Here is an 11,377-nt window from a genome sequence, read left to right as displayed (position 1 = left end):
CTTCCGTTTCGGTTTGTAAAATTGCTCTATGACGGAGGCATCATTTTCGACTGCGCGCAGTCGAATTCCATCTAGTTTGTATTCTAATTTGTTTCCTTTCTCGTTGCAATCCTATGTCGTATGAACTCTCCCCCCCCCTCTCTCTCTCTCTATTTCTGTGACTGTCTTCCTCTCTCTCTCTCTCTCTCTCTCTCTTTCTCGCTCTCTTTTCCCATCCTTTCCTTTGTATTTTTTTTTTAATTATTATTTATTTTCCGTCTCTTATGGTATGTTGTTGCAATCCTCTGTCGTATTTTCTCCTTCGCCCTTTCTCTATTCTCACTTTTCCTTTCACATCCCTTTATATTGTCTTTCAAAATTCTTAGTTGTATTATTTTTCCCCTTCTAGTAATGATATCCTCTGTTTCATAACGATTTCAGGGTAAATTACTGCCCCCCCCCCCCAAAAAAAAAGAAAAAGAAAAAGAAGAAAGAGTTAATTTTACCTTTAAACAAAAATAGATTAGACGGGGCCACTCCTCCCCCCTTTCAAAAGAATAAATAATGGTAACCACATTTTACAAGCGGGGGGGGGGGGGGGGGGTGTTGAGTAAAGAAAAAAAAAGAGTTGGACTCAGGAGGTCCGATTTGTATGTGAGGTTCAAAACAGCTTTACGTTTATCATTTCTCAGAAACTTGATTCTGGCTCGAGTAAAGGAGGGGGTAAACGACCGGCGACAGTTTTCGGCCAGTCCGTTGGATGCATGGTAAAATACATCGCATAATAGCACATCACATATCCCACACATACCATAACATGCCATAGTCACTGAAGAACCACATTTGCAATGGAAAATATATCCTTAAATATCACATTTTAGCGATGTAATCGGCGGTCCCGCTACCAGGATCTGAAAAATCGAGTATCTTACGCGTGTCTGTAAGGAATATGGGTACCATAACATCAGCTTTATTTCAAGTAATTTTCAGATTTAGAGCCCGATTTTGTGTTGGTCGCAAGCTCAAAAGTATCTCATCGCATGTATTAAATCAAGCAGCTAGCCGGACACCGCGCGCGCAGCGCACACACGATGTCTCTGTCATAGTTTTCGGCATGGCGAGCTCCGGGACGGCGTGGGATACCTGCTCCGCCCGCTAGTGCTATACAGCATGTCAGCGCGGAAACGCACGGCGCGCGCGCGCTTCCTATTGACTTTGTACATGCGACCGAAAACTGTCTCGCTATGCCGATAACCGTCTCCAAAACAGTGAAAATTGAAATGGATATTGTCGTGGCAATTCGTGATTTTTTTCTGGGATTCTTTTTTTGTTTAAATAACAATAATATTTGCTTCATGATTTGAACAAGAAATGATAATAAATAGGAAGTAAAGAGTAAAAAAAAATAGGATTTTGTCTTAAGTGGCCGAAAAAAACCCTTCTTTACTCTAGCCTAGGCCTAGATCTACTATTGTACTACTAGATCTACTGACCTAACGTTAGATCTAGACCCTATGTCACATCCAAAACGCTAATTTTTTGGCGTTTCAATAAAGGGTCTAGATCTAGATCTATCTAAAGACGTTTGAAAAGACTTTGCGTTTATCACCTTAAAAATTTGCCTGAAAGACGTTTGAAAACGCTGATTCTAGGCAAAAATGGACAATAAATGCACCCAGGCTAAGCCAAGGCTAAGACTTGTCTAGCCTTGGCCTACTGACTGCTGGTACTAGGCTACTAGACCCTCTACTGCTCTAGTCTCTACTTCACCGAGATCTAGCCATTTCCCAATGCCCTGAAAAAATATGTTAAACTATTTTACTAGCCTAGAAGTAGTAACAAAAATATCCCTTAACTAGATTCTAACAAGTTAGGCCTAAACTTTGAAGGGTCCGTGTTTTCAAAATTTAGAAAAATGGGCTTTTAGTACTAGATCTAGTTTTAGTTTTAGTAGAGACTCTACGTCTAGTACTTACCACAATCGTAGAAAGCATCCATAGGCATATAATTAGCGGTACAGAAAAGCTGCCGGATGACATGGTGAGAATTGCGGCACTAATTAACTATTTGAATTGAAAAGTTTAAAAGCGGAACGATCTATATTAGCAAGCTAGATATAGAAAGGTCGAGATGCACGTGGTAATAAAGATGTACGCTTTTGTTTAATCTGATTGGTTAAAACTATACAGACATTTCCGCCGCCATGGCTGTATAGTTTCCTGCATTGTGATTGGTTAAAACCGTACAAGCAAAAAACTTTACAGACATTCTCGCCGCGCCGCCATGGCTGTATAGTTTCCTGCATTGTGATTGGATAAAACCGTACAGCCATAAAACTATACAGACATTCTCGCCGCCATGGCTGTATAGTTTTCTGCATTATGATTGGTTAAAACCGTACAGGCATAAAACTATACAGACATTTCCGCCGCCATGGCTGTATAGTTTCCTGCATTGTGATTGGATAAAACCGTACAGCCATAAAACTATACAGACATTCTCGCCGCCATGGCTGTATAGTTTCCTGCATTGTGATTGGTTAAAACCGTACAGCCATAAAACTATACAGACATTCTCGCCGCCATGGCTGTATAGTTTCCTGCATTATGATTGGTTAAAACCATACAGGCATAAAACTATACAGACATTCCCGCCGTCATAGCTGTATAGTTTCCTGCATTGTGATTGGTTAAAACCGTACAACCATAAAGCTGAATGGATGTATGGTTGTTTGCAATTATGGCACTTCGGCCCGCAAACGTAACAACCTTACATACGTTCTATAGCTGTATGGTTGCATAGTCGTATAGTTGTATAGTTGTATAGTTGTACAGTTTCCTGCGTTCTGATTGGTTAAAACCCTACATCCATTCGATGGATGTATAGTTGTATAGTAGTCATCTTTATGGCGCGATCCGCCCGTCATACGCGTCGTTGAGTCGATCGAATCAGCTTTATTGGCCCACACCTGGCCTATCTCGAGGGTACGGCCAGGCACCACGTACCCGGTGTTTTGCTCTGGAATCGCGAGCCGAAGCTGATGAGGATCTGTCATAGAGATATATACTTAATATCTCTATGGGATCTGTATACTGTAGTAAGGATGCATGAACGAGCTGACAATGCACATCTAATTTGCGAGGCGGAAATGGATATTGGATCTCGGAGTCGGAGGGCTGGGTGTGGTCGGGGTGTGATCGGGGTGTGGCTTGCATGTGGGGGGCTGGGGGCATTATTCCATTTGAAAGCATATTAGAAGCTCTTGGATTATACATAGATGAAATCACAAAGCCTATACACAGTACATTAGCAATGACCCTGGAGAAATACCAAATGACATGGGCAAATCAAGTTTCATTATGTTGCCCTATACCTCGCCCTCGATCGCGATCCGGGCACAAAAAAAAATACCATTGAATGTCAGCTCCAGAGAACAATAGCAATTATTAGCCTTATGAGCCACGTGACAAAGCTGCTATTTAGAGTTATCATGGCAAGAATCAAACACAAAATAAAGCAAGAGATCTCTGACACACAGTTTGGATTTATTACTGACAAAGATACACGAAATTAAAATGTTAGTCTATTAATGATGGCTGAACGAAGCATTGGAATACAACAAGATCTGCATTTTGTGATTTCAAATCAATCCTATATTGGACAAGTTTTTCAAGACATAGAGACGGTGGCGAATTTTATCTCTAGTGATTTTGCCTTTATTTGTATCTTTATTTACCTGACTTGGATACCAGCAAAAGAAACACTTTGTTGGCAACTAGAGCATCAGATCCTATATCCACACTAAAATTTGTTTTATAAATTTGTATAATGAATCTTTTTATATAGATTAGGGTAAAATGCAGAGATGGATAAGCATTTGAATCAATGTTTTGAGATGTTTTTACATGAGGTATACGGTATACCTGCATATCCGACTTCTTTTCACATACATTATAACCAACTGTATTGTGAGAGAGTTAATACTGGAGAGTTTTAATAGATCATCAAACAGTAATGTGAAAGTTAGACAGCGATAGAGGTATATTGGCATGTGACGAGAAGAATAGCTTGGCACATACGATATTGTCAGAACGACTGGCTGGCTATTAATATTATTGGCAGTGGAAGGGGTTGTCAGTGACTGGGTAACTGACAGTGGGTAGGGTTGTTTTATGGCATAGTAGCTATTAATCTAGAACAACTGTGTATGTAGCAGGATGCATCATATATAATGTCGCCAATACCTCCAATATATGGGACATAGATACATAATTATAGATAGACAAAGAAAAATACGTGCACTCAATTATTATAATAATAAAAGGCTCATCCCTGCTAGCTCGTTAACACCAATGGGAAATTATCTTTCAAAATTTCTCCTCAACTTTTGAAATTTCCATTTTTTTTGCATGAAGTGCCGAAATACTGCCACCCAGTGAAAGGGGGACATCAAAATGGGCCACTCAAAAATAAGGAACGCCTGGCTTGAGAGAAGAAAAAAAAATACAGACAATGTCATGAGACACATACACACTGATCAGATCATGGATCTTATTTTAGACCTGATCAAATGAATGAAGTGCAAAGTCCGTATCTCATAAAACACAATCAATTATTTATTTGTCTCGGCGAACGTGTAAATGGACACGCCACTTGAAAAGCAACCATACAGCCGGGCCACGCAGACGACATGTCAGGCTATATTGATAGCAATGTAGCTAATTTCTAGTTATTGAGCCTATATTGTTTACTCGGCAGCACTGTACGTATTGCTTTAACGTGCACGTGATGTTAAATAAACACTATTTTATTTGCGATCCGTATGTTATTAGGTTCAGGAGTGTTAGTACATGTCATGTATATAATTATAGGCTTCTATCAATGTGGGCACAGACGTAAAACCACGGTCACCGGAGAAATTCTGCTTGTCTGGTCCTGCATCGACTTATATTATCATGATAAGTGATACCTTACTTCAACGTGGCAGACTGGTTCTTAAAAGGACTTGGAGGGCACCGAATTAACAGAAATATATAATGCATATAGTATTATGTCTTCGAATCATAGTGCACGCAACTCACTGACAACTACAATGTATAATATTTCGCTGCCACATGATGCGTGAAATGCATTGTGTACTTACTTAAATATTTACCTCCACGTAAAAGGACATATATCAGATTCTATTGAACATTTTCGACTCTCAATCTGACGAAGCCACACCTCCTATTCACAGCACCAACGATTCATGACTATTTTGTGATGATATTTCTATATTTAGAGCAATAGTATACGACCGGTGGTGGACTATTCCCCAGTAACGTGCATGTGTTATATCAGTTGAATGGCATGACAAGCCGGTGGTATATTATATTATCGGAATATACTATTTGTGATCATCATACTGTAAGGTATGCTCATGGGACCATCCGTAAAAACAGTGGATAGCAAAGTGTTATGCTGACGTGCCGGTGCATATATATTGTTCAAATATTGATCAGGATATATCTGTGTTATTCTGTTATACTGCTCATCGGTTAAACCAATGTAATACCATAATATGCTACTGACAAGCCCGTGATATTGTTCACGTTCACCATTCACATTATGACATATTTTATGATCGCCGAATTTGTATAGCAGTAGAGAGGATAAAGGTTCTTGATATACCCTCGTACATTGATTGATCGTGTACATTGGATAAGTGCTTTAAAGCAGGACTCTTTACTAAGGACCATGGATCCAGTATCTATCAGAGGGAGGGACGGACGGAGCGTGACAGACGGCAGAAGACCCAATGAATGGAACGGCTACCAGTGGAATATATCTCTAGACGAGGTAGGAGGAGCGCCATATTGGGTACCTGGGGGGGGGGGGGGGGGGGGGGGGGTGCGTTATCAAGAGGTGGTATGGGTTAGGCATTTTGCTTTGAAGCATAGGCCTACACTAGATAAGATGTAGGGCCTACACTGTTATGTCCATATTATTGGGAATATAATGAAGGCAACTACTTTTGAAAAATCAACCTCAGGCAGTTTCAAAAGCTTTGTGCTTCATCTATCGAAATGAGCGAACATAACAATAACGTATTACGTAATCCGAACGTGATTTCTAAAAGATAGGTATTGGAATCGGCCCTGATTTGACTTTTTTTCGAAAGTAGTTGAGATCGTGTTTGGGGAGGGTGATACCTCCTTCCTTAGGAAATTACACCACGGGGGGGGGGGGGTGCCATACTGTAAGTGGCTGCTGTTTGTTTGTTTTATTCCCCTCCCCGAAAAAAATAATCAAGAAAATTTTGTACCGAAAGATTGCTCTACGATTTTATTTGTGCAAAATAAGTACATGTAGTTTAGTACATCTGACCAACAATTTCCTCAAAAATTCAAATTGCATCGACCAAAAGACTGGGTGAAATTTGTCTATAATCACAACATATCAGGGTCCCTTTTGGTAGCCGGTTTCGCGGGTTAGTATTGAAAACTGATGTGTATACGAGACATTATGGAATAGGCCTGATAAATATAAAAACCAGAAGTTTTTCCATTTTCATGGGCCTCATTTCTTATAAATAAAACACACGATGGGGGAGGGGGTAGAAGACATACACACAAAAATAACCCTTGAACAATGACAAGCGATCAAACAAATTTCTTCACCTTTACTCTTAAACGAAATGATTGTCAAGCAGATAATACAAATAAATGGTATTGTAATTGGTAAATATTATTATAATCGAGTGTAGGATGAGAAGTTGTTCTATCTTATTATGTTTACTCAATATTTTACACCTAAGATTTCTAATAATCATAATAATCGTTGCTATTTTAATTCTAGATATTCGACTGTGACGCTGCGCCAGAATGCTGTCAGACCTGCTACTACAAAAACAAACGAATGAGTAAAAAGAAAAAGTCTCTCATCGTCTTCCTCCTCTTCGCCATCTCCATCCTCCTCACAGCCCTGGTCGTCAGATACTCCCTCGGAACCATCGACATCATCGTCGGAATCGGCGACCAGCGGCCGATCATCAGTCAGGATACGAACTTCTCACCGCTACTGTGTTCCAGATTCAGTATGATCAACATTCCCATGCAGCAGAATCCAGTAACGCTGTCATCGTCGTCATCCTCATCGTTGTCGTCATCAAATACACAGCAAATTGGCACAGCGACGTCAAACTCTGATGAACCAAACAATAATCATCTGTTTGATGCATATATGCTTTTAGATACACCCTATCGCAGCTATCAAACAAGTTCTTATACTGTCCATGAAACGATGATGTTTCCCACCGATGATTATTTCAATTACTGGGCTGCACATTTTGACTCGGGGTCTGAAGTAACGATAAGTCTTTGCCCCGACTCAGACGTCGAACTACACGTAATGCAAGGGAAGAGCGCCTTGGATAAAGTCCTTAAAAGTCATGAAGTCCATGGCTCCCTAATTCATGTCTTTGTGCCTTGTTCTTCATTCTCTACTAAGTCCAGTTATCATTTTTCTGTCAGCTCGCTTTCTGACGACTACGCCTTCATTTTTACTCTTGCTGACCCATGGACATCAACCCCGACATCAACTAGGTCGAATAATTCTACCCTTGTTACGTTTTCCTTTAGACGTAAAGAGCTTATCTTCGATGAGGCTGCCTTATACACGAGCTGTGAAGATGTAGACCATTGCTCGCTCCCCGTCCCGAATAAAGCCAGGTCGGTCATGATCGAGATGAAACAAAACGCGACAGCGTGGCCGATGACGATTCGAACCGAGTGCGTCCCGTCGATCGGAATGTACTTTGCCTTTTTCCTTGGTATTCCCGCCGGTATCATCGTCGTCCTCGGTGCTTGCGGAGGAGTTCTCTACCTGTGCCAGAAATCTGTCATGGACGATATCGAAAGGGCTGAATGCCCACGACGACCACAAACATCGGTCAATCGTTCGTCATCCTCATCGTCACCGAATACCGTTTCGACCAATGGTGCTTCCTCGGGATCGATGGCGAGAATTACAGCGACTCGACGAGCGTTCAGGACGACGATGTCGGCGAGGGCGCCTTTGGTCGATCACGATGTGTTGTCGGCAATGGCCGAGGTTAATAGACAGTATGATCTCCCTCCGACTTACAACGAAGTCGAACACGTATCGTCACCAGTCGATGAACGACCTCCTCCTTCTTTTGAGGCATCGCAGAACCTACAAGACGTCGATCCTCCTTCTTTTGAGGCAACGCAGAACCTACAAGACGACGATCCTCCGTCGTATGAAAGCATTATGACATGATCACCAACATAATGTACTCTCTCTTCCTGTCTTTTTGTTGTATCCCACTCTCTTTTCTTGTAGCTCCCTCTCTCTCTGTGTCTCTTCCTATCCTCTCTCTTTCTCTCACCCCCTCTCTCTCTCTATGTTTTACTCCCTCTCCGTTTCTCTAAATAGTCTGTATTTCTCTTCTCATGCTCTTATATCTTGAAATCTCTCTCAACATCAATCATTTCACTCTTTCCCTTTTCCTTCCATCTTTCCCAAATCTCCCGGACCTTCTCTCCACATCCTTCCCCTCCTCTCTCATCTCTCAATCGTCCCCCTGTCCAGTTACAGTGTAATTTGCAATCGTTTGGAAGTGAATTAGCAATAACTGAATTCGCAACTGATTTGACTGTCTTAATAACAATGTGTTTGTTGAAGTATGAAATTAATATTATCATTTTCTGTATATGAAGGTACTTAACGGAAAATTGCAGGTATCTACCCATAATGAAATGTATTTAAAAAAACTTACCTTGTAATTTATTATGTGACTAACTCTTTAACAATTTTTGATGTCGAGCCGAATTCGTGGTGGTTACACCTTTGGTTCCATAATCATATTCTCATATCAGTACTGAAATAATAGGTATATAGAGAAGAACTACGGGACTTTGCTTAATGAAATTCCAAAGACATTAAATTCTACATTTGACCTCCATCAATATCCCTGCTTAACTTCATAATTATGTAAATTCTTGTCATAGACCAGTATAACATGCAAACATTAACAGGATATACTACAAACGCTCTGAATATGCAGATTATTAAATAATCATAAACTAATTCATTGATTTGTATTCAGTACAGTGAGTACCGATTATTTTTGCAAAACATGGTCATTATTTATCAAAATTCACGATTGATCATATTACGATCAGCAACAGTTTCATTTGTAGTTTAGCTCATATGACTGTATCAACGCCTTTATTTTAAATAAATGTACATTACCAATTCATAAGGACCATTATGTGAAACTCTTTGGTATTTGAAGTTAATTCTGAATAGTCACTGGATTATAATCTGCAGTATATTGGATTAGTCAATTGTTCAACCAATACTAGATCAAAAACAGTCAAGTAGGGTCCAGAGTTTCTCAACTGTTGACTAAAGGTCAAGAACGACAAACACAGGGTCGCCTGATATCACGTGATGTTACATCACGTGACAACAGTTGTCTTATCCATGGGGTTAATTGCGAAATAGAAAACCCAGACTTTGTCCAAAGAAGACATTGTATACATCTTTTCACTCCCTTCAAAGATAGTTACTAAAGCGTATACTCTTCAAAAGTTGAAAGGAATTAAATATAAATCGTATTCACACCAAAAATGATTGATTTGAATGATGATTGAATGATAACTCGATTTATAATAAATTGGTGGATGGCGCAATATTCGAATTAATATCTCGTTGTTTAGTGTATGAATTCCAGTCCAGAATATTTTGTTTGGAGCTAATAAGACAATGTTCTCACGAATATAACGTGTCTCATATCATCATCATCATCATCATTTTTTAAAGTAATCGTTTTCCCTTTAACGAGGGATTACTGACTTTCGTTGGCCTCAATCAAATGGCGAAGAAAGAAATAGAAGAGAGAGAGAGGGAGAGAGAGAGAGAGAGAGAGAGAGAGAGAGAGAGCGAGAGAGAGAGAGAGGGGGAGAGAGAGTGAGGGCGTAGGGAACAGCAGAGTTGTAATACCCCAATACCTCCTTGTACTTGATAGTTGGCCTCATTATCAGTTATTTCCTTCCATTTATATAGTAAGACACATAACCATGGGCTCGCCACAAAGGTCGGTCTTGTAGTTGGTTGTTGGTGAAGAGAATGGTGATTTAAAGAATATATCGTCCGTTTTTCCTCCTTTTTTTAAAGGACTAGGGTCGGTTCATCCAAAATTTATAATCATATATCTCTACCGGTACAAGATGCAAAATCAGTGTCTAAGCCCGCTGGTGTTTGTGTTACAATGTAATAAATCAAAATGTCATGCATGAAATTACCCTCAAAAACATAATATCGTTTCCAGTTGGTGAACACAGCTTCATAAAACTATGATAATGAGCATACCTTGGGTGTGAATGGCATATTAAACACATTGTCTCACCATAATCATAACGCACAAAGATCAAGGAACTTATCGAGTCGTCAAAAGTAAACCAAAAGTGACAAGTGACATGTCAGTATTCTCTGATAGAACTAAATTGGCCCGAATATCATGATATGAAATGTATTTCAAAATATTAAGCATTTCCATCTGTTCGATTTGTTTAAAAGACACAAAGAAAAAGAAGTGACAACTGAATCTTGTCTCGGTACCAGAAAATGATCTTGACAAGGTTGTCGAACTTGTCTTCTCGTCTAACCGTAATAGACTTGACGAAATAAAATCCCTTTGTTTGATATCTTCCAACTGTTTTTCAAAAATACACGAGTCTGTATCTTCTCATCATGCTTTTTTTGGTGACACATTGCACTTTCGTTTGTTTTAACAAATTGTCCTGACATGATATTTTCATGATTTTTTGGGTTGTTGTATGGTGAAGCGGGGGGGGGGGGGAGGCAGAGGCGTCGCTAGAACAAAGTTACGGGAAGAGGTTAGAAGCAAATTTGTAGCAGGATTACTGGAATATCTATTTAATAACAATTATGAGTAAATCAAGAAAACAAACATACAAACAAATACACACAAACAAACAAAACAGACAAACAAAAATACACAAGAAATTTCGAAATGCCAGCAAGGGTAAAATCGGGTTATCAGGATTATGATAAACTTTGACGACACTTTAACGGAGAATTTGCAAAATTTACAGTCACTCGAAGTGAAATAACATTGCACGTAAAGGTTTATCAAATGTTGCCTTAAATAGTTTTTTATTCGTCAGAGCGACATCTGTCGGCCTTATTTCGTTAGTTTTCGTTTTAGTGTGATGTGTAGCAGACCGTTCACATAACCTCGATACACTAGCACAACACAAAGAAAGAGACAAGGGGAGAGGTGGAGGGGGGGGGGGGGGGGGGGGGGTAAACAAATACGTGTAAATAATGAATAGGGGTAGATCGAAGAGACCAACAAAAGAATGGGGAG

At 39.8% G+C, this 11,377-nt stretch overlaps 1 protein-coding gene across 1 annotated transcript; it reads left to right on the top strand.

Moving 5' to 3' along the window:
* Positions 1–4,670: 4,670 nt before the first annotated feature.
* Positions 4,671–8,352, top strand: LOC100890560. Its single transcript, XM_003727518.3, has 2 exons — positions 4,671–5,817; positions 6,817–8,352. Exons 1-2 carry the CDS (start codon positions 5,716–5,718, stop codon positions 8,257–8,259), a joined length of 1,545 nt encoding a protein of 514 aa, XP_003727566.2. The 5' UTR covers positions 4,671–5,715; the 3' UTR covers positions 8,260–8,352.
* Positions 8,353–11,377: the final 3,025 nt, after the last annotated feature.

This window comes from Strongylocentrotus purpuratus, unplaced genomic scaffold (assembly GCF_000002235.5).
Source record: "Strongylocentrotus purpuratus isolate Spur 01 unplaced genomic scaffold, Spur_5.0 spur5_scaffold_9, whole genome shotgun sequence".
In the NCBI taxonomy this organism is placed as follows: Eukaryota; Metazoa; Echinodermata; class Echinoidea; order Camarodonta; family Strongylocentrotidae; genus Strongylocentrotus; species Strongylocentrotus purpuratus.
Note: the sequence above shows the minus strand (reverse complement) of the source record. Positions and strands in the feature narration are given on the sequence as shown.

Excerpts from the sequence above, each read along its gene's own strand:
- LOC100890560 (XM_003727518.3), top strand. The coding sequence starts at position 5,716 with ATGGATCCAGTATCTATCAGAGGGAGGGACGGACGGAGCGTGACAGAC. Across the intron at positions 5,818-6,816 it reads GGAATATATCTCTAGACGAG|ATATTCGACTGTGACGCTGC; the intron begins GTAGGAGGAGCG and ends TTTTAATTCTAG.